Source organism: Anthonomus grandis, chromosome 5 (assembly GCF_022605725.1).
Source record: "Anthonomus grandis grandis chromosome 5, icAntGran1.3, whole genome shotgun sequence".
Classification (NCBI taxonomy): domain Eukaryota; kingdom Metazoa; phylum Arthropoda; class Insecta; order Coleoptera; family Curculionidae; genus Anthonomus; species Anthonomus grandis.
Window position 1 is genome coordinate 28,428,224 of NC_065550.1, and position 27,884 is coordinate 28,456,107.

General features: G+C 34.9%; 2 protein-coding genes across 3 annotated transcripts in view; one reads left to right on the top strand and one right to left on the bottom strand.

Moving 5' to 3' along the window:
- The window catches only part of LOC126735900 (farnesyl pyrophosphate synthase), a 43,474-nt gene extending 34,359 nt beyond the window's left edge, over nt 1-9,115 (bottom strand). Inside the window, exon 1 of one of the 2 annotated variants that reach the window (XM_050440007.1) lies at nt 8,905-9,115. In XM_050440007.1, coding sequence (XP_050295964.1) covers nt 8,905-9,083 — 179 coding nt within the window. In that variant the 5' untranslated portion in view covers nt 9,084-9,115. The remainder of the gene's footprint in view (nt 1-8,904) is intronic. The other variant, XM_050440008.1, reaches the window with a different exon arrangement.
- Nucleotides 1-26,831, top strand: LOC126735898 (uncharacterized). The gene is made up of 22 exons (XM_050440005.1): nt 1-176; nt 15,304-15,431; nt 15,483-15,660; nt 15,711-15,883; nt 20,769-21,050; nt 21,104-21,248; nt 21,300-21,430; nt 21,485-21,586; nt 21,642-21,836; nt 21,891-22,140; nt 22,192-22,320; nt 22,368-22,775; nt 22,831-22,976; nt 23,027-23,351; nt 23,404-23,576; nt 23,681-23,832; nt 23,889-24,055; nt 24,117-24,353; nt 24,408-24,584; nt 24,636-24,900; nt 24,960-25,233; nt 26,042-26,831. The coding sequence occupies exons 2-22, from the start codon at nt 15,356-15,358 to the stop codon at nt 26,284-26,286; spliced, it is 4,230 nt and encodes a 1,409-aa protein (XP_050295962.1). The 5' UTR covers nt 1-176; nt 15,304-15,355; the 3' UTR covers nt 26,287-26,831.
- Nucleotides 26,832-27,884: the final 1,053 nt, after the last annotated feature.

The window sequence follows — 27,884 nt, forward strand, 5'->3', positions numbered from 1 at the left end:
ACAGCAGTTACCACCACTGGTACACGAGGTTATTTTACGCGTCAGCAGTATTTTATGCTGCGTGTAAACTTGGTGGGAAAATCAGTTTGCTTTTCCTAGTTTTGAAAACTTTGATGATTTTTATTCTTTTTGGAACGTGCGGTTTTGCGTAAAAGTTTTCTTCAGGATTATACTTGGTAAGTTAGACGAGTTGGTTGGTTTAGGAGTCATTCTTGAATTTTATGGAAATTCTGGATTGTATTGGATTTTTAGACTCATTTTTGTCAAAGAATTGCATAAGTTGGGTGCTAACATTTGTGAGAAAAATCGTTTTTCCACTTATGGCCATATATCCAGAAGTTTCCAATAACTAATTTATGCTTAGATAAAAAACCATTAAAATTTGAAAAAATCTACGATTGAGTTACAAGGGTTATTGGGACTTGGTTAAGGGTGTAAGCAAATTGAATTTTTAGATTCTGGATGAACAATAAAATTTTTACAATCTTGGGGTTTTATTAGAAGAGAAAACTAAAATTTTCCACTTTTTTTATGTTTTTCTTGGCCTTTTTTCGTCAAGGGTGTAAAAATTAAATTTTTCAATTTTGACAATCGGCTTATTCAGACTTTTTTGTGGTTTGCCTTTATTGTCTTAATTTTGGATAAAAACAAGGAAAAAGTCTGGGCAGGGTTGACGATTGTTAAAACCACCCCATTATTATTACTTCACATGCTTTGAGTAACACTATTCGCAAAAACCAGTGCCACCCTATTGCCATCTATTGGTCGTAAAAAAACCCCAATTGCCACCCGTGAACAGTAATGACAACTGTGTGACAGTGACAGTTCAACTCATCAGACAGTGTTTCCCTAATTGCATTGGAAAAAACTTTAATATTTAGAATAATTTGTACGTTACAGATACAATATGACAATTTTTAAAATTTGAGTCAGTTGAAAATAAATCAATTACATCCATAAATTAATTAATTTACTAGAAACATTTTATTTAATAAACACAAACTTAATAACAATGCATTAAAAAGAAACAGAAACATTTCTTTCTGTTATTCTTTACATGGCATGCGCGTTTTCCAGCCACAGTTCTGGCTTGTCATAACCCAAGTTTTCCGGGAAATCACACCCCAGTTCCGCAACAGTGGGACCAACTTCCTGTGATTAAGAAAAAAAAACATATTTGTGAATACGTTCCGTGGTAAGAATATTCACGAAAACGCCATCTATCGGCAATAACAGAACCATATTTCCTAAAATTATTAAGCCGTCACCCGTTGACAGTGACAGTTAAACAATTTCAGGAAAACAAAGCACCATCTCTTGGCGGTTTTCGCGAATAAGAGCTCTACGACTTTATAAATCCGTTAAGAACCTGCACAATATAGGGATAGATCTCGTTCACTTTATGTCCGCACTTGTCTTTGACCATTTCCAGAAACCTTACGGACATCGCGTAGTCGTTGAGTCTTCTGCAGGCGTGCAATCCTGCGATAATAATTCTCGGATCCGGAACGGAATCGTAACCGGTCAAGTCGTTCATCGCTTGACGTACGTCCCAACCGTCCGCATCGTCACGACCAAAAATACATTCGTATCTAAAAGTATCAGGAAAACCAGGGTAAATTCGTGCAGATGTGTCTTCCTGCAAAGTGGATTTATAAATAACGTTTGCAGTTGAGCTCTTCGATCGTCCTTTGATGTTCACACGTGAAAATGTTACTTAATGGCGACGTTAGTAACGACGCCCCCCTTCCAACCACTCGTCATTCAAAATAAACGCTCATTTGCCGTCCAAATTATACTAATGCCATCTTTTTACGCTGTCAACGACGTCAAGTTTATAGATCAACTTTATTTTCAAGCAACGGCATTCGTAACAGAGTAACATAAGAACATCAACTACGAACTGCATTTATAAAAATGTATTGCTTACTAACTTATTTTGTCATACGTCGTTCGTAGTTAAGCTTGACGCTGCACATCTCAATTTATTGTTGAAGTCCAAGTGAACGTCACGGTTTTCATATTACACTGGTTTACTTGGCTTGGATTAAGTGCATATATAAACTTAGACTTTCCATAATTTTTCCTTTGAAAGTACTGCAAAATTACGCAAAGATTGACGGATCAATATAATTTCGCTTAAACGGCACCGGCAATGAGGCGCTAACGGCGAAAGTAAAGTTTGTAAATCCCCCTTTAAGACTTCATTTTAATTTTAAGGTATTTATAAATCTATCGTCGACTATAACGTTGCCCGTTCGTCGCTGAAAAATTGCTTTTTATATATTCGGAAGCGTTTATATCTTCTGCCGTTAATGCGTCGTTATTTTTGCTGTCCAACTTATAAATCAATATTATATTTTAGATGAATTTCACGTGTCCGTTAGTAGTTCCGTTACGTACACCGTTACTGTTGAAGTCAAATTTATAAATATACATTAACCATTATTAATCAGCGTTAAGAGCAAACTGAGCCCATTTAGGCCGTATATCGATGGAAAAGTTAAAGTTAGTTCTTTCGACGTTTACATCTACAATCATTAAGGCCCGTTGCCGCGTTCACCTCAAGTCAACGTCATTTTTCAAGTCTAATAAATGTTGGACTTATAAAAGACGTTCGCAGTTAAGTTCCCCAAGTTTGTAATTTATTAAGACACCCGAAGATCAATTTAAAATTAATTTTTTAAAATGAATTATAAACATAACGTCGTTAGTAATGGTAGACTAATGGTAGCTGTCACTGTTGACGTCAAGTTTATAAATCCGTCTTAATCATTTGCTATGCTTAAGGCCAAACTTAGTCAACTTATATTTTCAAGTCTGGACAACTGGCTTATACACTTGACGATTAAACTTAATTCTTTCCACATTTACATCTACAATCGTTAAGCCAATGTCATCTTTTAATTCTAATAAACATTCGATTTATAAAAAACGTTCGCAGTTGAGTTGGAATGGTATGGTTGCCTAATAGATGTTACTGTTGACATCAAGTTTATAAATCCTCCTTAATTAGTCCGCTGAATGCTAAACTTAGTGAAATTGAACTGCAAGCTTTAAAGGCTGGATTATACACTTGACTTGGCCGTTTATCGATTAAAATTAGTTCTTTCGACCTTTATATCTTTAAGGCCTGGTTATAGTGCAAAAACGTTCCTGTTGTCGTTACTGTTTACGCTCCGGTTTATCCTTACGATCAACATAAACACTATATAAATATATGAGACTAGTTATAGTCGCGTTGACGTTCGCGATTCCTGTTTACGTTGTCGCTGGAGATGGCCATTTTTTTTATCTTGAACAAGAGCGTCGAACGCTAAACGACAGCGTTAGCCAATAAAATGTCGTAGATTTTGCGGGAATTTTAAATACTCAAATAAACAGGGTAAGTACAAGTCACTAGTTAGTTAAAAAGAACAATAGAAGACGTCAATAAGTGTCCAAAAATTTTGCTTATCTTTTTTTTTAAATGAATTATAAATAAATTATCATTTAAACATAATTTTATCTATATTTGGGTACACATCTGCGGTCTTTCCCTAGTTTATCTTATTTTAGTCTATATTATTTTTTCCCTAGAATATTGTCATCATCCACATCCATTTTATAATTTTATTACGCAAGTCCTTATAAGATAGAAAAACCTTGATTTTTAAAAGCAAAAAACAGTTAACAAAAATAAAAATAAACTAAAAAGGAAAAATATGATTCTTCCTTCTCTCCTTTTGTCTTTTTTTGATGTGGTTCCCAGCCACTTTCATACTTTTTTCAATCTGGGCATGTGTCATACAAACAGAAACGTCGGCCGTCAACAAAATGTATAATTTACCTATTTTTACAGAGCGTCAACCGGGACGTAAACCGGAACGTTTTTGTACTATAACCAGGCCTTTAGTGGTTAAGGCGTCATTACCGTTGCCGTCCAACTTAAGACAACGTCATATTTCAATTCTAATAAGCGTTGGATTTTTTCTTTTTTGGATTTCCCTGAGTTTGTAATTTATTATGAGACTTATAAGATTTAGAAACTCAACGTTATTAATAACAGTGTTGGAGATTTGTTGCTAGAAAAGTTGAAGCTGGTTTTTAATTACTGCAGCGTTTATATCTTCCACCCTTAGTGCCTCATGCCGCTGCCGTTCAAGAAATTTTCTCAAATTACCAACAACGAACGGCATTTATAAATCTATCTTCATGAATTATTTTGTCATACGTCATTCGTATTTGCGGTAGACCCTTGCAGTTCTCAATTTATTATACATCGAACACAAATTTAAAATAAACCGATATATGTTAAACAAACAAAAAACAACGCCGTTACTGTTGACGTTAAACTTGACGGCTTAATGGCTATTCATCGTTATGACCGAACTGAGTCAACTTAAACTGCAAACCTTAGCGACTGGCTTATACACTTGGTGACGTTGGCGGTTTATCGATGGAAAAATATAAACATAACGACGTTATTAATGCCGTTGAGCGTAGTGTCCATCGATAGTAGGGTTGGCTACGCCGTCACAGTTGACGTCAAGTTTATAAATCCGCCTTAATCAGTTTTAGCTACGTTTAAGGCCAAACATAGTCAAAGTGAACTGCAGACTATGACTTGAGACTGACTATGAGACTTGAGGGCTGATTTATACAATTGACGTTGACTGTTTATCGATTAAATTTCTAGTTCTTATATTTACATATACATTGCCTGATGTCGTCTACTTTAAGTCAACATTTTTGAATTAATAAAGTTTAACGTCATTAGTGTGAAGTGGAAAGAAGCACAGGTGTCGGAGATTTGGGACTTCAAATAAAACTGATTTTATTTCAGACGAATTACCGACGTTTCGGCCTTTATTTAGACCATTTTCAGGGCTATGTCTGTTTTGAAATCCTAAACTTGTAACATTTTCTTTTCAACATTTTTTAATTTTAATAAACTTTGAATTTATAAAAGATGTTCGCAGTAAAATCAGTATTAGCTATGCTAAAGGCCAAACTAACAACTTCAAGGAACTTCAAGCCTTGAAGTAGCATTTTTTATAAGCCTTACGTGTTGTTTTAGCGTTGGTTACGCCGTCATGGCTGACGTCAAGTTTATCAATCCGCCTTAATCCCTATTAGTTACGGTTTACGTCAAATTTAGTCAACTTGAACTACAAGCTTCAACGACTAGCTTATACACTTGACGTTGATCGTTTAATATTGATTTTTTCGACGTTTAGTCGTTAATGCGTCATTGACGTTGCAGTTCAACTTAAACCCGACGTCATTTTTTCCGTTGGCAAGCCAAGTATGTCAATGTTTACGTCGTTTACTATCATGTATTGGTAAAATTGTGGAAAGGTTCGTATGAAAAATATATTTTTTGTGAACGTCATGCGTTGTTTGTTAATGGTGCCGTTGGCTACGCCGTCACAGTTGACGTTAATTTTTTAAATCTATCTCAGTCACTATTAGTTACGGTTTAGATCGAATTTAGGGCCGGTATGATAAAACAATTTTGACAGAACTTAAAGTTAACATGTGGAAGAACGTCACATGTCGTCACAGTTAACTTTAAAATGTAGAAGTTAACTTTATCGGGTGGATGAGGTATCAGTTAAAATTAACTCTATAAAAAAACTCCTGGTTTTTGACATATTCTGTTAATAATTTTCAATATAACCTGAAAAAGCTTCTATTCCTCGACACATAGATGACAAAAAACGAAATTATCTACTCGAGACTATCGGACTGTCAAGCATCTGATATGCCATATAAAAAGCTGCCATTTTTCATAGTTCTTTAGCTTGTAAAGGCTTTTTTTCTGGTAGTATATATACGGCTAAGGCAGGCCAAAATTTTGACAGTAGCACATGGCCCTAATAACATGTTAAAGACGAAGAAGAAGAAATGGGGCGTTTATAAAACTGACATTTTATTGCTAAGGGTAACTTTATGGTTAGAGTTAAGTTAACTTTTGAAAAATATTCATAATAGCGACCCTTAAACCTCAAGCCTTGACAACTGCCTTATACACTTGACGTTGGTCTTTTACCGATTAAAATGAGTTCTTTCGACTTTATATTTTTGGTCAAAAGTCATTGTTAAACTTTGATATAAAAAAGAAGAATATATATTTGGAGAACCAAAAACCTCGAATGTATAAGATACTTATTAACGATTCTATTAAATTTTTTTATTGTTGCTAGAAAATTGGTCCTTATACTGCAGCGTTTATATTTTCCATCGCTAGCCGCTGCCGTCTAAAAAAGCGCCAAATTAAGGACCAGCTGGTAAAGTTCTGTGTGTTATCAGGCAAATAAATTCTATCCTCTCGGTAAACCTATCTGCAGCTGTAGGAGGAATTATGAACCAAATTTTAACCTGTTGTTAAGAAAAAAAAATTAGGGCTATGAATCTCCGGTCCTGAGAAAATAAATGAAATAAACAAAAATAATGGAAGTGTTTGGTTTTTAATTTGTGCTAATAGTTACAGGTACTTGCATACTTGTTTTGTGCCAAATCCGATATTCTTTCTGTTATAAGACTAGTATTAATAGCTATACTAGTAATTATAGTACTAGTATTAATAGGTATTTGCATTTTCGATAATTGTTTGTAAATATCCCATCAGACATTTGCCAGTGAATCACAGTACACAGCTTTTTAGAAACTGTTATACTGTGCAGTAAATTTCGTAGAGTTTTAATCAATTTTTTAAATTATTTTTTTTAGAGGATGTCTCAACAACCTGATAAAAAAAAGAGGTCGGTAAACTTTCTGAAAAAAAAAAAAAATATTTTGCTCTGTAATTTAGTCAATATGCGGATACCATTGAATCAAAAAAGACTAATGCAACATTCAGGCCTGGGAAAATTTGACAGCAGAGTTTAATGTAAAAAACCCTCTGCCAGGGGTGGTTCGAACCCTGAATAATCTTCAAACAAAGTATGACGGTATAAAAAAAGATCTAAAAAAAAAGTAGCCAAGAACAAACAGGAAATATTTAAAACTAGTGGCGGTAGTGCAGCCATAACACCTCTTACCACCTATGAGGAAATAATTTATAATTTAATAACACTGAGTGTTTAGGGCCTGCCTTTAAGACATCATGATGATAGTAAGTGACAGAATATAGTGGCTCAAATTTGACATCCACCTATATGGGATCTCTTAGATGTATGTTTTCTTTTCATTTCTCAGTCATATAACCTTACGTCGGGCATTATCACATTAAGTAAAGAGAGCTTTAACCAAATGAAAAGTCACAAAATACTCATTTTCACTGAAAATTTAGAATATTATACACAAACTTCTTGCAAAACTATGCAAGCTCCAACTCTTTGAAAAATTTAAGGTTGTAAATTTCGTGGTAAACCTTTTATACGCTGCTTTTTCCTGTTGTTAACTTATTCTACTGGTAAGCAAGAATTATCCTGCTGGTAAGACAAACAAGAAGTTCATAATTAAATTTTTAATGTTACCTGCAGAATAACTTTTCCAGACACACCAGCCGGTCCATAATAGAGGCTAAATTTAGAGAATTCGGTCATGTTAGAGATCTGCCATAATCTGGTTGTCCGGCTAGAGATGAAAATGAACAACTTGACGTTTTGCTTTCTTTGGAAGAAAATCCATGCACTCTTCTGTTGCAGATTGGGGCAAATTTACACATGGCGAAATGAGTTTTGTGAACGCTTACAAAACATGTTCAATCTAAATAATAATTTAGCAACAAATATTATTTTTTTCCGATGAAGCCACGTTCTGTTTGAATGGTAGTGTGAACAGACAAAATTGTCGATATTGGGCAACAGAAAATCCGCATTAGATGATGGAGGTAAACACCCAGTACCCTCAAAAACTAAATGTGTGGTGTGGAATAGTGCGCGGAAGAGTAATAGGTGCCTTTTTCTTTGAACAGACTTTAACGGGACAAGTGTATCTCGATTTTCTCCAGTTTGAATTAATTCCAGCATTACTAGCTTTATTTATTTTTAAATCCATTGGACCCAGACTATCCTGACGAAGAACTAATTTTCCAACAAGATGGCGCTCCTCCGCACTATGCTGCCACTGTGCGTACATTTTTGGATAAAACCTTTTCCAATCGGTGGATAGGATGGAGAGGACCCATCGATTGGCCTTCTAGGTCGCCTGACCTAACACCAATGGACTTTTTTTTTGGGGATACCTCAAGTCGAAGGTATTTGTTAATAGGCCAAATAATCTAGACGACTTGAAAGAGAGAATTCGCAGAGAAGTGCGCGCCATAACTCCGCAAATGTTTGAAAATGTGCAACGAACTTTTATTAATCGCCTTGGATATTGTCAAGCCGTGAATGGCAACCATTTTGAACATTTAACTTATTTTTTGTTCTTTATTTACTTGTTATATGAATCGTTTCTTTTTCGATAACTGTTGACTTTAGGTATATAGGACATGATGCATGAAACATACGTAGAATTCCACGCGAAATTCAAAGATGAAATAAAAAAAAGGTGCTTTCATTTAAAAAAATTAAGTTGATGGTCGTAATTTATTTTTGAGCAACCCTGTATATACAAACTTCACGTACAAAAATGCGCAACTTGAAATAAAAATCGACGGGTCCGTGCGTTTTTTTTTTCAACCCCAATTTTAAAAGAATTTAGACACAACCTTTGGGATGCACTGTATAATATTTTTTGTGGGTGATCTGTAGCAGGTGTTTGAAGTAATATATGTCAATCTTACTGTCAATGAACAAATTGTGAAAAGTTCCTGACGTCAAGTTTAATGTACCTAAATTTAAGCCAAATAAGCCAGCGTAATATGGAAACTGTGACGTTCACTTCAGCGACATTATGCGCTTCACTGGACTTCATTGGAATTTATAAATCCCCCTTAATTGCTTATTGGCCCCTTAAATTATGTTAACTTACCGACAAATTCTTTCTTCGATCGTTTCATGTTTGACCGCCAAATGGGAAATATTACGGGATTTGGGATAAATGGATGGGATCCACGAGGTTCTGGGTGTATTAGTGATAAATTGATCAAATACTTGCCCCAACAAACGGTTCGGTTTCGCCAGGATCCTTCCTATCGCCATTACAGACATGATCGCTGAAATAAAAAAGACAATGTCAATCAATTGTGACATAAATTTAACATTACTGCTGGTACTTAATAAGGTGATTTATGATATATACAGGTGAAAACCCCTTCTTGAGAACATTTTTTTTTATTCATTCATTTTATAAAATGTATCCGATGGAATTAACACCTTCCCACAGTGGAATGTGCCATTGACGTTCCGGTGGAAGAGCATAAAACCCAGAATGCATGTATCCGTTTCTTTGTCACACGCGCGATCGACGCTCCGCACTCTGTATTTTTGCTAATTTAGATACATGGACACGAAATAGATGAGTATGTGTGTAGTCTATCGCAACTATGGTCATCATAGTAAAAAAATGGTTGTTGTGGTCATTTGTCCGAGGTCAAAGACAGAGGCGGAGGCGACTTTTGGGACCCACATCAATCATTCATTTCCACTAAAATTGATTTGTCATTCATTGTCATTGATTTGTCATTTTTAATCAATCACTGTAATTAATTCTTTCAATTTTTTAGTTCATTTTTTCAATTACCTCTTGGATTCTTCAGCTCTTTTGCCAGTTTATTCTACCAAAAAAAATTATCATTTTAAAAGTTTTTCAATTCATTTCGATTATTTATTGCTATTCTAATCTTTCATTGATTCTTCAAGGGGTTAAGAGAGCTTAAGAGGGAGCAAAGAACTAATTCAAGGTTCATTAAAAATAGCATTAAATTTGATATTTCTTTCTCAAATAGAAAACAGGGATAATATTTAGGATACGTCATTGGTGTCACTGTTTTTTCCTGTTTTCATCTGTACATTTCTCGGTTTTCTAGCTGTTTATTTTATAAAACACATTTAGAGTTAAAATGGTTTATGTAAAATAATTTTGTAATTATTTAACTTTTTACTCAATTTGACTTTTGATCATTGTCTAATTCATTCATCAATTCTTCAAGGCCTTCAAGAGACTCTTCAAAAATCATGCATCTTAATGATTATGGGTAATTTTTCATTAATTCATCTTTTTCATTATTTCTCTAATTAATTCATTCATATATTCTTCAGGCCCTCAAGAAAGTCCCGAAGAATCGTAATATTTTTTCTTTTTAAAAAGCACTTTTCTAATATGTTTACCCTAGATTACACTTCTTAAGAATTATGGTAATTTACTCTTTTCATTGTTTTTTCAATTAATTCATTCATTAACTCTTTAAGGCCTTCAAAAGAGTCCTCAAGAGTCAATATGATTAGCAGTTTCCTAATATTTTACCCTGGATTGTGCTTCTTAAGAATTATGGAAAATTAGTAAAGAAATAGTCCATACTTGCAGTAGAGTCGTAGGTTAAGGTAAAATAAGAACCTTGCAGTCTCCCTCCATTTATTTATTAAACATTTAGTGATTTAAAATTCCCCACATGTTTCTAATGATGGACACCACTGTGTCCGAAACCTGTAGGTTTAATATTTGAACCCTAGATCATGCTTACTAAGAATTACGAAAATTTTCTATTGACTTAACCTTTCATTTCATTTTTACTACTTTTGTTGTTTCTTCAATTAATTAATTAATTGATTCTTGAAGCCCTTAAGAAAAGCATCAAGAATCGTAATATTTTTCAGCACTCTCCTAATATTTTAACCCTAGTTTGTGCTTCTTAGGAATTATGGAGAATTTTTTATTCATTCAATTTTTCATTTCATTTATTCTTGTCTTTTATTATTTCTTTAATTAATTCATTATTCAATTCTTCAAGACCTTTAATAAACTCCTCAAGAATTGTAATATTTCTCAACACTTTCTTAATATTTTAACCCTAAATCATACTTTTTATGAATTATGGAGAAATTTTTATTGATTTAACTTTTCATATGATTTTTATTTTTTTTTCACTGTTTCTTTAATTAATTCATTAGTTAATTTCAACTTTTCTTTTGATTTATTTTTAACTGCTTACACTGCCTTTTGAATAAAGTAATTAATTAGTTCTTCAAGGCCTTTAAGCATCTTAATATTTTTCAGCACTTTCCTAATATTTTAGCACTAGATCGTACTTCTTAAGAATTATAGAGAACTTCATATTGATTCAACTTTTCATTTCATTGCTTTTTCAATCAATTGAAAGAAGCGGATTGGTCAATTTAAGACATAACAATTTTTTTCCTGATTTCTAGTTATTGCACTCATTTTTATTTCAACTTTTAAATTTTGTTGTTTTCCCATTTCTTATATCATCTAATTAGTTTAAAAACTCTAAAATATAAATCATCATATTTTAATCTCCGTCACTCAAATCCTTTCTCACTTAAACCTCTACCAATCATCTAATTTACATATTGCTATTCGACTTTTCTGTACGATATCTTCTATTACTCTTTTACCTCCATAAGAGCTCAATTGGAGAAAGAGAGAAATGAAGATGAGATTAAAAGAAAAAATAAAACTGATGATGATGATGAAACGTCAGACTAAAGTGATCAGATGCATGAGGAATAATTTTTTTAGAATAACATTGTAAATACCACCATAGTAATTATTATTATATTATATACGATGAATAATCATGTTGGTACATACAGGGATTCCATAAAGAAAAAATGATGAAAATTGCCGTCTTTTGACAAGAAAAAAAATATGCTGATGATCAGAAAGATGAAGAGTTCTAACGAAGAAAAAATAGATGACTTTTTCACGTATATTGCCTCGAAATCTTGATTCAGCTCAACCACCTCTTGTTCTCCTAGTTTCTTTACAATCACTAATACTACCTTAACTTCCAATTCATCTTCTACTGTTTATAACTTTTTCTACTATATTTTAACAAATATTCGATTTACTTCTTTCTCAAAGGCAAGAACTACCATTCTATCCGGTAACACATTGAGTCAGACCTTCTCAATCAATAAAGATTGAGGTATGTGATAGAAGAATGTGCTCCAACATTTTCCTTGATTATGGATTTTTAAGAAATTTCTAAAATTTCTGCTCAATCTGTTAAATTTCCTGGCCACATAAAATTACATATGTTGATGATAAGGAAGATCAAAAACTTTGACTCTGCATTGTCTCGTTATATATAAATAACTATATAGTGTATCATGGTTCATTTCCTTCTTTTATCACAGACTTCTTACTTTGATAAAATATTAGTCCATTAAACATTCCATTTACTTCAATAGCAAGAACTAATATATTTTTTATAAGTAGTACACTATATTTAATTCTTTATGCTATATCCTGGTTTCAGATTCTTCCTAAAAATCCTGTGATTGAAAAATATCCTCCAAGACTTTTCCCTCATTATGGATTTTTATCAAATTTCTTCTCTAAATCCATATAAACTGCTAAATCTCTTAAATTTTCTATTTTTTGGCCACAAAGAATTATACTGATGATAAGGGAGATCAAAAACTTGTACTCTGCATCCACTTTTTCAAAAACACATAATTAACTACCTGGAAGTCAATTCTTATTCAACTCAGTCACCACTACTTCTCTTATTATCTTCATAACCACCCAAACTAACTGTCATTTTCTTTTTGTTCATTTTCTTATATCCAACCACAAGACCTCCACTAGAAGTTATTACCAAAAGCTAAATTATATAAAAACGAGACTGAATGCTTTGTTGTGCTTCTAATATTTATCTTTATGGATTTCTTTCTCAAATGAAAACAAAATTTCTTAGCTATTTCTCTCACAATAAAGTCTAGTCCATTCAAGATTCTATTTATTTCAATAGCAAGAAATGTCTCCAGTTGCATAATTATCGTAACACCAAGTCCTCCATCACCCAAATAAAAGTTAGAAACACTCTATTTAATGCTTTATGCTGTATCCTGGTTTTATATTCTTCCTCAGAAGCCTGCCATACTAAAATATGCTCCAACATTTACACTCATTATGGATTTTTATCAAATTTCTTTTTTAAATCAATACAGGGTGTTTCAGAACTATGGGATCAAACTTCTAGGGGTTGTTCAGTGCAACAGTAGAATCCATTTGAGTATAGGAACCCATGTCCGGAAATGTGTCACTACGGCCCTAAGACGCGTTTAAATTTAGAAAAAATATTAATTACCTAAATAGGATCTGATGCAATTATTTTTACCTTTTGTATGTGATACCATCACAACAATTGTTCAAAATGTCTTCCTCCAACCTCAATACACCGATTTAAACGCCGCATATGATTTCGGCGGACTACACTAAAAATTTGATCCTCGTTTTGAATGATTTCAAATGCTGCTGTTATTCGTCCAATTAAGTCTAGCTTTGATTCTACAGGAGTTGCGTAGAGTAAAGACTTTATATGTCCCCATAAGAAAAAATCGAGCGACGTTAAATCGGGTGACCTAGGAGGCCAAGAAACTGCTCTGGCTATTCTTACTATTAAAAATACCGTCTCTTGGGAAAGCGGCGTCATTGATCCACAAAACATATCGTAAAAAATTTGGTTGTGCAATGATATGATCCAGAAGCCATCGACAAAATTGAACTCTAGGATGATAATCTGCTGCAGTCATACCTTGAACTTTCTGGAAGTGGTAAGGATGGAGTTGTTGCTCGTGTAGTACCCGCCAGACAGAAGCATTACTCGTATTCATATTCTTAGCGACGTCACGTGTGCTATTTGATGGTTCATCGGCAACTCGCTGAAGCACCTCTTCTTCAAATTCGACCGTTCTTACGGTTCGAGCAACACCAGTATCATGCATCTTGGTCTTAAACATGCCTGTCTCAGCGAGCCGCCGATGAACCGCAATAAACTCTTTGTATCCAGGATGCTGTCGTTCAGGATAACGTTCATGATACAACCGCGATGCTGCTCGTGCATTGCAGTTTTTTGCTCCGTATGCCAAATGCATATCCGCCAATTCTTGATTGGTAAAGTTTTGCATTAGCAATAAATGTTTAAAAATTGTAAGCTATAAAATTTTTAAACATGACATTGAGAATCGACATTGATAAGCGTTGATTTTAAACAATTGTTGTTATGGTATCATGTACAAAAGGTAAAAATAAATGCAGCAGATCCTATTTAGGTAATTAATGTTTTTTATAAATTTTAACGCGTCTTCGGGTCGTAGTGGCGTGGTGACGCATTTCCGAACATGGGTTCCTGTACTCAAATGGATTCTTCTGTTGCACTGAACAACCCCCAGAAGTTTGATCCCATAGTTCTGAAACACCCTGTATAAATATATCAATATAGGTTTTTTTGGCTACACAAAATAATGTGATGATGAAGGATTAAGTGATGATAAGGGAGATGAAAAAACTTAGACCCTGCATCTTTGCTATGCACATAATTAACTACCTGGAAGTTAATTCCTATTCAATTCAGCCATCAATACTTATATTATCTTCATAACCACTTGAACTCTCTATCTGTCTGTTCATTTTCTTATGTCTAATCATAACAAATTCAGCTGCTTCTTCCACAGCAAAGTTCATCCTCAACGGCAAAATAGGGCCCAACTATACCTCCATCCAGTAGCTAATATCAAACGACACAGACTTCTTACTTTGATAAAAAATTGTTGTGCTTCTATCAATTTCTTATCCAAATCAAGAGAACATTTCTCAGCTTACATTAAAGTCTAGTCCATTCAAGATTCTATTTACTTTAATAGCAAGAAGTGCGTCCAGTTTCAAACCAAAGAATCCAAATATTGCAGCAGATTGGTAAGATAACTCACTTCAAAAAAGAACGAGTAGCAACATTTTTCAAAAAAAAGAAGATTCATAAGCAGAATCAGTTCTTTTAATGATAAAGTCATTATAACTAGTTCAGAATCATCCATTCGCGGAATTCAAACATGAGTAAATAATTTACCAAACGCCACGGATGACCGACAGACGTAGGTTCTATGGGATAATCGGCATTTTTTCCAACACAATGACCAACATAACAAAAACCCTTGGACAATAGGCTGGTAACTGTAAAATTTATATCACAATGCTCTCCTAATTGCTTTTGATGAACAGCAGTTTTTTTGGCTTTTCCGGGTTCCCACGTGACCACTTTAAAAGTCTTCAATATAGTGCAAATCAACTGAAAACCGAAGGTCAAAGCACTAAATGCACCCCAATTAATAAAACAGTTATTAGGATGGTGTTACTGAGAATAATGACGCCTATTATAATTTCTTTTGTCCAGGGGCATAACTGTTTTTAAGCCGGATATAAGCCGTTATAAACATATATATATTTTTTAATTATCTCTCTCTATAGGAAGCAAAGTATGTCCAAATAATCTTAAACAAACTGGTAGAGGATCGGCAAAATGAAAAGCTACCCCTACATCCCCAGCATGGTGCAAGCGATTACTGTCCTCACGGTACTGAAAATGATGACCAAAGGTACTTAAGAGTTATCCCAAGAGTTTTCTTAACTTAATAACCAATTTCCAGCCCAAACTTCTTGTGGCTCCGGATCTATGAATGGTAAAATCCTTTATGAAAGATTACCCAACGTTCAGCTACAAGGGTTTGATGATGACGTAGTGAGGGACACCTCTCCGCCCTTCACCGTACTGGAGAAATGCCAGGATATGTGCTTAAGAGATCGCTCTTCAAACAATATTGTCAGGTAAGTACTTCTTAGGTGCAGAGATGGTTTAATAAAATTTGAAATTTTAGGCAATGCGCTTCCTTTGACTTCCAACCAGGAAGTCGTATAGCAACGTTCAACGGTGATCCTCAATATGAAGAAAGTACGTGTTACCTTACAGGGGAGCAAGGACGTCCTGAAGGACTTGGGAATCTGATGCTTGCACCGAATAGTATACATTTTACAGAAGTTTGCATTACTTGTAAGTTCATTTTGAATGCAGAGGACTCCTGCCACAAGAGTGTCAACTTGAAAGTCAAAGTATTAATCCTGAGTCTTTCCTCAGTTTTTGTACCTAGAAACTAATAAAATTAGCTGTAAAGTGTTTTTCCACTATTTCTCTTTAGCCTTCTATGGCTTTTTTTCTCACATTTAACTTCTACTTTTATTTCTTACTTCTTTTATACATAGGGTGCATTCTTTCAATACATTCAAAGCATTTTGTTTAGTACTTGTATCGCTTTTAGTTCTTTTTTTCTTGATTTTCTGGTGGTTACAAATGGCAGCTAGAGTCACCACCACCTTCAGCCTTTTTTGAGAATTTTGCAAATACTTCTCAAGAGATTATATAAGAATTTGTAGTTGGTTCTCCTCTCTATTACTCTCTGCTCTCTTTATCTTCCAGTAAACCTACTCATCACTTTCCTGCTCATAATCCAACAAAGAATTTCTTGAAAGAATCCCCCTGTTTGATGTTTTTCCTTTGGTTTTAACTCCCTTTGCATCCTTTTTGTTTTTAGTTGGCGATTCTACTGGTTCTTAACTTGCTTTACTTTCATCTCTTCCTTAAATTCCAGTAAAAGTGTTAAAATAGTATCACATTTTTGATTATTGAAGCACCAGTGAACTCCCTAGTCAAAGATTCCCGATTTTAATTTAACAAACCAAACAGGGATCAGGATAAAAGTTTTTCTTTTGCTTTATCTTTTACTCTCTGATACCGTCACTTTTTAAGGAGTAAAACAATTACCTCTTCTTTATACAATGAGCCCTGAAGGCAGTGAATTTTTTTTACAATTTTTTACAATTTTATTTAGGCAGTAGTCTTCTTGGCTAGTAAAAAGTTTCCCTTTTATATTAAAAAAATAGATTTGAAATCATGTTTATTTATTTGTTTGTTTGGTGACCATATAGGGATACAACAGGCTACAAGCCCAAAAAAGTATCCACAAACTTATCTTAACTAACTTAAATTACTATTTTAATAAGAATAGTATTAAGACTAAGTGGTTAAGTACATAAATCAAAATAATTTAAATAGAAAAGTAATTTTTAATGCTAAAATTCTACATTAGCCTCATAAACTTTTAAAGACAATATTTCGTTTTTTAACTGTATTAAGTGGCATTTTAAAAACGTCTAATGAACGGCAGTACAAATTATAATTTTTTGTTATTCTACATAATGGAGAGTTTTGACCATGATTTGTTTTCCTGAATGGAATAAAAAATAATTCGCTCGATCTGATGTTGACTTGAATGTTAAATTTAAAAAGTGACAAAATAGGAGGAGTGTTTAGCTGACAATTCATTACTTTATATAAAAACGAAACATCAGTTATCAAACGTCTGTCGAAAAGTGAAATCACGTCAAAATGCTCTCCAATTGAATTGACATCTTGATATGAACCGAAACGGGTTTTAAAAGAAAGAAATCTTAAAAATTTCTTTTGGATGCTCTTCAATCGATCAATGTCAATTCCATACCTAGCGTTCCATATAGTGCTTCCAAAATTCAATTTGCCAAGAATAAATGTATTAAATAAACATTTCATAGCTCGAGAACGGCGTATAATAGAAATTTAGTGTAACGTAAACAAGATTTTATATTATTAATGTATATAATGAAAAAATAAAAAAAAGAATAATTCCTTCTATATAGCAAAAGAGTGCTGAATTAGATGATGATTAGATTTCTAAACCATAATTAAACGTCAAAAAGGCCAATAAGTGGATGAAGCATCATCGTTATTTATTTAACCTAAGCTCTTGCAAGAACAACTTGGCCAGTCGTGCATGTTTCTGTTCTCTTCTTTTTCATATGAAGTAAAAAAGAGGCAGCTGCAGCCATATCTTTTAGTTGTTGATTTTGTTAATCGACAAACATAAAATACTTTTATAGATTTTGCAATAAGGATAGGAATCCTGCCCAGTTATGTTATTTTGATCCAAAGTGATAGAGACATACAACCACATTGTTTTACCATTCTTTAAGAAGCTCAGGCAGAGATGACTATATGAGAATTGACTAATGATCCTGATGAACTTATCCAGGAACTTATGAATCATCAATCATGAATTATTAAGTAGGACTTATTACCTAGATATTGATAAAATCAGCTGAAAAAGTAGTTTTAACTACTGTTTTCCCACAGCATTCTTTTACGGCTTCTTCTACAGCCTCGACCCTCCTATTTTCAATTATAATTTCTTCTAGACATAGTGCGCATTCCTTCAATATATTGAAAGCATTTTCTTCATTACTTGCATTGTTTTTACTTCTTCTCTGAGTGAGGTTTAACTCCAGTCTGAGACTTATTTAAAGACTTCTTGCAAGGTGATCTCCTACCAAGTCTTAGAATTTGTAGTCGATTCTTCTCTTTATAACTCTTATGGCATGAACAGCCGTGTTGATCCTTTTCCTGTTCTACCAACTTTATACCAAACTTACTCATTAGTTTCCTGTTGCCACAAGAATCTTTCTGATGGGAGGGATCCTTCAGTGGAAAGATGTGCAGCTTTCATCCATCTTTTCATAGAATCTAAATATTGCTTATTTTCTCAGTCTGTCACTCTTTAGTCTATTTTAGCAAGACTTATTACTTGCATATTAACTAAATCAGCTGAATAATTAATTTTCTACTATTTCTCTTCAGCATTCTTTTATGGCTTCTTCTTGTATCTCTGTTCTTCTATTTCTATTTCTAACTTCTTCTAGGCACAGGTTGTATTACTTCAATCCTTTGAAAGCATTTGATTTATTACTTGCATCATTTTCAGTCATTCACAGATTCTTTCTTTTTTGGTTCTTTCTTTTCTTGAGTCTCTGGTACCACTTTCTCTGGTACACTTTAAATAGCAGCTAATGGGACCAATTTCACCAAGTGCTCTCGTGCCTCTAATTGCCTCAGCAATCTCTGGAAAATTATTGGAAGACGGATACGGAGAAATATGTGCTACTGATTAATCATTAAACGTTATATAAGTTCGAGACTTTGACCAAACTTGTAGTTTTTTATAAAAAGTCTCTTAAAGAAAAAATGGACGACTAATAGTCTCCTACTAGGTCTTAAAATCAGTAGTCGATTCTGCTGTTTATCACACTCATAGCATGCTAACTGACAAGGATGTTAAATCCTATTTCTATTCTTCCTTTAACTTCCAGTAAATTTACTTATTTTCTGTTTATATCACAGCAAAGAACTTCTTGGAAGAATGCTCCTGTTTGATGTTTCCTTTTCAGTTACAACTTCATTTTATTGTTAGTTGAAGATTTAACTGGTTTTCAACTTGCTTCAGTTTCTGTATTAACTTGATCAACTTCCATGAATAACTTTAAAAAATTATCAAATTTTCTGAACCACCAGTGAACGCCCTAGTCAAAGATTCCCTATGTCAATCGAACAGACCAGACAGGCAATGTCTAAATAGCAAATAAAGTAAAGTATTTCGTAGATCTTGAAAACATGAATAGGAATTCTACCACAACTAAGTTTCTGGATAGCAGGTACCCTTCAATGGAAAGATGAGCAATATTCTCATCCATATTTCCACATAATCTAAATGTTCATTCTTGTCTCAGTTTTTAACTCTTAGTGGTAGTCCCATATTTTGAATGATCTATAAGTTTTATTGAGAAAGCATGCTACGTCTCGTTTTTGATCTTGATTTCGAAAATGGTATTTTTCTGAACCAATGTGATGAAGCCCACAGTTTCTTACCATTCTTTGATGATCATATAGGAACTGTCTTATGATCGCGATGATCTTCGCAAGATTAATTACCTGAACATTAATCAAATCAGTTGAAAAAGTAGTTTCCTACTGTTCTCCTCAGCATTCTTTTGTAGCTTCTTCTTCTACTTCTTCTCTTCTGTTTCTATTTCTAACTTCTTCTAGACATCGTCTTTATAGTTGCATCACTTTCAGGTCTTCTCTGATCCATAGGAAAATAATTCTTTTTAAGTTTAATATTTCTTTTACTGACTCTCTGGTAGTGTTCAAATGGCATCTGATGTCACCAGTTCCAATAAGTGCTTTCGTGCTTCAGCAATCTCTAGAAAACTATAGGAAGACTTCTTAAAAGCACACCTTAGAACCTATAATTAGTTCTCCTTGTTATTACTCTCATAGCATGGTGACTGCCAGCAATGTTGACTCATATTTCTCTTTATCATTTAGTAAAGTTACTCATTACTTTCCTGTTCATAACACAATAAAGAATAAATTCGAAGGATGTCTCTGTTTAATGTTTCTCCTGCAGTTATAACTCCTTTTGCATCCTTTTTGTTCTAGTTGCAAATTTAACCGATCATCAACTTCCTTCACTTTCATCTCCATTAACTTCGTCAACTTCTACTAACAACTTTAAAACAGTATCAAATTTTCTGACTACTGAATCATCAGTGAACTTCTTAGTGAAATATTTCCTATTTGAAGCCAACAGACCAGGCAGGGAATGTCCAAACAGAAAATACTTCTGAGCACACCAAATATTTCATAGTCTTGAAAACAAGAATAGGAATACTGCCACAATAATGTTTCTGGATAGCAGGAAACCTTTAATTCCTATTTTCCTTCTCCCTTTATCTTCCAGTTAACTTACTCATTACTTAACTGGAAGATAAGACCTGTTCATAGCATGTCAAAGAATTTATTAAATAAATACTTCCGTTTGATGTTTTCTCTTCAATTGCAACTACTTTTCTAGCTTTTTTCCTCTTTGTTGCAAATTTAACTGATTATCAACTTGCTTTATTTTGATCTCCACCAACTTCATTAACTGTCACTAATTACTTTAAACCAATATCAAGTTGTCTGATTCCTGAACCACCAGTCAACTCCCTACTAAAAGATTCCCTAATTCCAGCCAACAGACCAGACAGAGAATGTCCGAACAGAAGGTACATCTTCGAACGTCATCCAAGAAAAAAATTAAAACTACCAGCGGCTGATTTGAAAGAAACCAACGCGAACAATAGGAGCGAGTGCGAGGATAAATGTCTCAATGAGTTCAGCTTCGTTTGTAGATCTGCCACTTTTGATTCTGGCATGAGAACTTGTACTCTCAGTAGGTTCACTAGGAGAACTCACCCCGAGCTGTTAGAAGATGATCCTGAGAGTGATTATTTGGAGAACACTTGCTTGAATGGTAAGTCTTAGCTAGCTACCAGTGCCTCTGGTAATAACGATTTTATTACTTAGCTGAAAGGAGGTGTGATGGGTTAGCGGTTTTTATTAAAGAAGAAAACAAACGGTTAGGAGGACCTTTTGAGGTCGACATGTTTACCAACTTAACTTTAGAAGATTGTCAAGCCATGTGTGTTAGAGCAGAGAAGTATTTGTGCAGGTAAAACCTTCGTAAACCATTTAGTTCCATTAATTGAACCAACTCTTGAAGGTCAATTGAGTATGACGAAATGACTAAACAATGCACAATCTCAGAGGAAGATTCCATTTCCCAAAAGGATGACATTGGGGTGGCCAGCAGTCCCACCCACCACTTCTACGATTTCGTTTGTCTGGATAGCCGTAAGAACTTTCATTGATATTCACTATCAGTTACTTACTTTTATGAATTCTTAGCGCGTGGGTCGGAATATCCAGATAACTCAGTCACCAGCCATCTGTTCACTGGGAAAAAGGCTGACACAGCCTTTCAGAGGTACCGCAACAGTAGACTAGGAGGTAAGTTTTTAATTGCTAATATAGCAAATAAGGTGCCTGCATTTCCCATTTTTAGGAGAACATCATTCAGAGATCTCCGGGAGATCGTTGAGCGAATGCCTGGATGAATGCCTACGTCAGCCAAGCTTCCAATGTAGGTCAGCTGAATACAGCGAGCGCTACAGAACTTGCAGGTTAACCAGATACAATCAGAGGGACGGCATGAGAATCATTTATGATGCGGATTATGATTACTATGAAAATTTAATGCGTAAGGCATGCAGTAGACACTCTTATGAGATCATAATTTGTTTTTTAATTCTAGTTAGTGGTGATGATGGTGGGTCAGGGTCTCGTCCAGGAGACGGATATAGGCCAGGATCAGGAGGAGCAGGAGGTGGTGGTGGTGGTGGTGGAGGAGGAGGTGGAAGATACCCAGCAACTGGTGGACGCTACCCAATAACTACAGGAAGCAGATATCCTCCTCCAACAGGCGGAGGACCGGCTGGAGGTTATGATGATCGACCTGCTGGAAGACCTCCTGTGTATCCTGACAGATATCCTGATGATGATAGGTTTGTTTCCACCCATATGCCCCGTATATCTATATTATTTCGGTATAATAGGTATCCAGATGATCGGTATCCTCCAGAGCGTTTTCCGTCTGCCAGACCCACAGATAGATATCCAATAGGTCCTTCTAGGTTCCCACCGTCTTCGAGTGGTGGACGATATCCTATAGATGATTTTGACAGGTACATAATTACTTCTTAATGATTGTATTTATTATTAGTCATTTCAGGTATCCAGCATTCCCCCCATCATCTAGCGGTGGCCACTTATATCCAAGACCAAGACCCAATGGTTACAATGGTGCACCTGACAGATACGGAGGTAGATATGGAGAAAGGTATGGGAGTAGATATGGTGACAGATACGACTACCGTCACGACAGTTTCTATGGTGATAAGTTCGGTGAGAGGGACAGAGATAGGTTCAATGCCATAGACCGGTATCCACCTGGGGTCATTGACAGATATAACGGAGCAGACAGAGATAAATATAATGAAAACAGAGACAGATTCAATATTGATAGGGACAGATATCCAGTTGATAAGGACAGGTATCCTCCTGATAGAGACCGATATGCTGGTGGGTATGATAGTGAGGATCGGTTTAGTTCCAGATATGGAGGAACAAGTAGTAACAGGTATGAGATCATGAATAATTTCCTACTAATGATTCTAATTATGAGGGTGATACAGATATGGTAACAGATACAATGACAGATTTGGCGGAAGCAGATATGGAGTGACTGGCAACCGTTACGACCCAAATAGGTACGATTATTATGGTGACGACAGAGATGGCGGAAGCAGATGGTTCCTTAGACCAGATAGGCGACCTCTAGGTACTTCATCCCACTAGACACCAATTGGTTTATAATTTGATTTATTTTAGGACGCCCCGTAGATGGAAGACCTCCATTAGATCGTCCGGGGTTTGAAGATCGGCCATACGGCAACAGAAGACCAATATCTCCAGGACCTGACGGGCCTATTTATGATAATTTCTTAGGTGGTGGTGCAGGAGGAGGAGGACCTATTGGTCCTCAAAGGCCTTACTCTAGCAGATGTGAGGAGTCGGATTCGTTCAAGCAAATGGGCACCAGGCAAAGGGCCCGTAAGGAGTTTGTGAGAAGAAGACTATTTGCGCCATCTTTGAATAGGTGCCAACAAGAGTGTGTGGAAGAGAGAGAGTTCATTTGTAGAGCTTTTAATTATAAGTAAGTCAATTGAAGTTTGAGAGGTTTGTGAGCTGCATAATGCTGGTTTTAGGGACAGTGCGCCAGCGGTTTCTTATGATACTGACAGGGATAACTGTGAGCTGATAGATAGAGACAGTAGAGATTTGGAGATGGGGAACAACCAATACTTTGATACAAATGGAAACTATGACTTTTACGAACGGTCTCTCTCAAGAAACGGTGGCGACGACGATTGTCTTGATGGTAATAGAAAATGCTTAAGACGTTGTTAAATGTTAAATTTTACAATAAAATGTTCAATTCATCATTCTTCTTTTATTGTCTGTGAACCCCTAATAAAATTTTAGTAAGCCAAGTCTGTAACGAGGATGGCATGGAGTTCACCCTGCGTACCCCCGAAGGATTCTACGGCAGGATCTACACTTATGGGTTCTATGATCGATGCTTCTTTAGAGGCAATGGTGGATCTGTTAACATTTTAAGAATCAGTGGTGCTCAAGTAAGTTTAAAACCATTGAAAGACGTTAGGGTTGATACCGTACATGATTCTTCTAGGGTTTTCCAGAGTGCGGAACTCAGCGCTACGGAGACACTATGACTAACATAGTGGTGGTCCAGTTTAGTGATTTCGTTCAAACTGGTAAAGATAAAAGGTTTAATCTGACCTGTATGTTTAGAGGACCAGGAGAAGCGGTGGTGTCCTCAGGATTTATAGGAGCAGGGTAAAGACCTATTGAGCCTACCTTAGGCAATAAGTTAAAAAAAAAGATCAAAAATTTTCAGTGCTGGTAGTCCGATCCCGATTGAATACCTCCCGGCGGAGAACACCTTAAGTTCCAAAGTAAGATTGATGATCCTGTATCAAGGAAGACCAACTACCACTATAGCAGTGGGTGACCCTCTCACATTCAGAATTGAGGCCCAAGATGGATATAACTATGCTACAGATATTTTTGCTACGAATGTTGTTGCTCGTGATCCATACTCGGGAAGATCAGTGCAGCTGATTGACAGATTTGGGTAGTACAATCACCATAGCAAAAAAAACCTCTGTCTAATCACTTTATTTAACAGTTGTCCAGTGGACAGCTTCGTTTTTCCAGAACTGGACAAGGGACGTAGTGGTGACAGCTTGGAGGCAAGATTCAATGCCTTCAAGATACCAGAGTCAAACTTCTTGGTATTTGAAGCTACCGTGAGAACTTGTAGGGATGGCTGCCAGCCAGCTTACTGCCAAACTGGAACTGGACGGTAAAGGTTTCAAAATCCATCTACTAGAGTGGATTTAATTGACTTTTGCAGGTCTGAGCCGTCATTCGGAAGGCGACGCCGAAGGTCAATAAACGAAACTGAAGCTCAAAATAAAACCTCCAAGGAAGCCTTGGAGCACCAAAAAACTGCAACAGAACCAATAAAACCAAGAGAAGTCAAAGCAGCATCAAAGGATTCAACAGTTTCATTCTTGGTACCTAAAACTGCGTCCACCAAAACAGGCGAAGATAATAAAAAGGACGAAAAGGAAAAGAAGGAAGATGAGGAGCCTGAAATTGTCCAAGAGATGATCGAGGTAAATCATGCTAAATCACTATATTTATCATCACACTCCATCATTATTATTTCTCAAAGGTCTTTGATTCGAGAGATGAAATGCCCCAAGCAAGAATAGCAGAACCAGCCCCGGAAATCATTTGCCTCTCGCCTAACGAATATCACGGTCTCATAGGGGCTGTGTTCGTGCTAGTAGCCATTCTGCTGATTTCTTCGTTGCTAGCAGGGCTCGCCTATCGGAAATACTGGCTGGTTATGAGGAAGAATATGTTAGCAGATAGAATGTCATCTTCAAACTTTTCCTCGACGCCTTCTTATCCTACTAGTAGAAGCAGCGCCGGACTATCCCAAGGTGAGTAGACTCTGATCTTTACTGAGTCTTTATGGCCATTATTTTTATTAATTCGAGAAAACGGTTTAATATTGTTTAAATCAATTCCAGGATTATCATTAATTGTGCGTGGAAATCTCCGAATAATTATTACGATGATTATCTAGTCTAGTAAATTTGACTGCAGGGTACGAAGTTGATAGTGACTTCTGAATCTGGAAAATCAATAGATCCTTTAGAAAGCTATGGTCACCATTTTATCAATTTTACAGAATTAATGAGATTACTAATCAATCTCATTAATTCTTATTTATTGACTATCTAATCAAGTGTATATATTGATTGTTAATCCCTTTAGTAGATGACAGTTTAATTATTGTAATATATATATATTTATTTTAATCGTTAATTTTAATTGTTGTAATGCGACGATACTATAAGAAACACAAAATTACTATCGTAAGTTTAATGCATATTTAGCAAGAATTTATTTCGTTGCTTATCAAGTAAAATATGTAAAATTGTGTAAAGAGTTTTAAGATTCAAGAGGGTCGTTTGTCAACCCTTCAAGGAACAGATTTTCTGGTCTAGCACTGACCCATTAAATACGAGTTTTCCGATACTGACCGCATATCTAAAGCAGATTAAGTATTATAAGCAGTTCTTGCAAGCAAAAAAGATAATTATTAAGAATTTATAAGTAAATTAATCTATTCCGAGTCATAGACTGTTTACACCCAACATGGCTAACACTGATTAATCAATTACAAGACTGGGTTATCAAACGTGGTCATAGCAGTGGAATTGATCTCATGTCCGCCTTTTCCAGGAATATCCATTTTCGGCACCACAATCCCGAAACCATTTTCGAACTTCAGCGTGGCGAGTGCCTCGAATTTCCCGATCATCCCCAAGACGGACCCCTTCGACACCCCAGGATCGGCTCCGGGAGGACCATTCGAAGACCCCAGCGAGCCAATTTACACTGATCCCTCCCTGTTCGAACGATCTCGCAGCTTGAGGAGTATCGCGGTATCCCCGAAACGTCGGATATCTTCGGTCGAACGCAAATAGTTTCTGCACAGGGACGGACTAAGGGGCATTTTTAAATATCATATGTTTTTATGAAAAATTACTAAGTTAAGTAAGTGTAAATAGTACGATACGAGTTAGCATTATGTCGTTTGTTTCATGTGCAATTTTCTCTTCACTGCCTGTAAAACTACTGCCAACAGTAAATCCGCTCTTGCAACCAATGTGATGTTTATTACAGTTATTATTTAAAAAAATATATCGTTTATTATAAAATATTTATAAGCAATAATAGTTACTATTTGCATACATATACAGTGGGGTTAAGATGTGATCATGATGGCCAAGATGCCCAGATAACCAAAATTGCACTGTATGTTAGATTTAAGTTTTTTTTATAATTATTGGTAATGAAATTAATAACATGCCTAAATTAATTAATTACGAAATTGTATTTATTTTATTTCAAGTATTTTTAACTATATCTGTTTCTGCAGTAACAAGCACTTTTAGGCTAATAATTGCACTATGCAAATGTTATTTTATAGGTATGTAAATATTTTTCAATAAATTTGCTAAAAAAATTAGTGACACTTCTATTGACTTATTTTAATTAATTTTCTCTACGTCAATTACTTGAGAAAAGAAGGAATGACTGAAAAAAAAATTATGCAGCTTACATCGATTTTAAATTTTTTTTTCAAGTAATTGTAATAATTTTTATTCCTGAACGGTTACTTTTGGTTTTTTTCAGGCAATGGTAGGATTTTTTTTTAAATCAGTAGGAAGCGATTTTAGATGCCTGGAAAAAAAATAGAAAAAACTTTGACAGTCTGAGATTAATAAAGAACCAACCTCAAATGTCTGACAGATATAAGAATAACTTTAAATGCCTAGATAAAATATAAAATTGACCTCAACTGCTTGTTTGAATAAGAACGACATTAAATCTATAAAACTATTTAAAAAAACAACTCAAATGCCTGAAAAAAAAGAAATAACTTTAAGTGCCTGAAAATAATAATAATACCTGAGATAATTTTAACCACATAGTTCCAACAAAAGTTTCTCTCTGCATGAGTCACAATAATTGCTAATGCAATTTAGTTCATTTAAAAATTATTAAATATACCTCCAGCCTTATATACTTTCCAACTGCATAGAATAAATCTATTTTCTTTTTTCGAAAGGCAGTTGAAAACACTTTTCTAGACATTTCCAAGTTATTTAATTACTTCTAGGAAGTAATTAAGCTTGATTTAATTATATGGAAATATTCTTCCAAGTAATTAAATTTTTCTCTAGAATATCTGAAATGCTCTCAACTGCCTGGAAAAAGTTATTAAATTTTCCACTTTCTAGGCAGTTTTTTTGGCATTCGAAGTTAATCCAGTTAATTAAAGAATGTGCCATTTTATTTCAGAAATCTGGAATCTAAATTTCATATAATTTTCAGACATTTCAATTTATTTTAATGGTTTTCCTGCTATAAAACACTAATAGATAACCCTTAAATGCTTGGAAAAAATTAGAGATAACTTTAAGTGTCTGGAGAACATGAGAAATGGTTTCAGCTGCCTGTATTAATTAAATAACGATTTTAAATTAACTATTAATGAAACTACTTTAAACGCAAGGAA

What these genes read in the sequence shown, in the direction of transcription:
- LOC126735898 (XM_050440005.1), top strand. Translation starts at nt 15,356, where the DNA reads ATGAAAAGCTACCCCTACATCCCCAGCATGGTGCAAGCGATTACTGTC. An exon ending in TCTTCAAACAATATTGTCAG is followed by an intron (nt 15,661 to 15,710) that starts GTAAGTACTTCT and finishes TTGAAATTTTAG; the next exon opens with GCAATGCGCTTCCTTTGACT. An exon ending in TGCCAAACTGGAACTGGACG is followed by an intron (nt 24,585 to 24,635) that starts GTAAAGGTTTCA and finishes TGACTTTTGCAG; the next exon opens with GTCTGAGCCGTCATTCGGAA.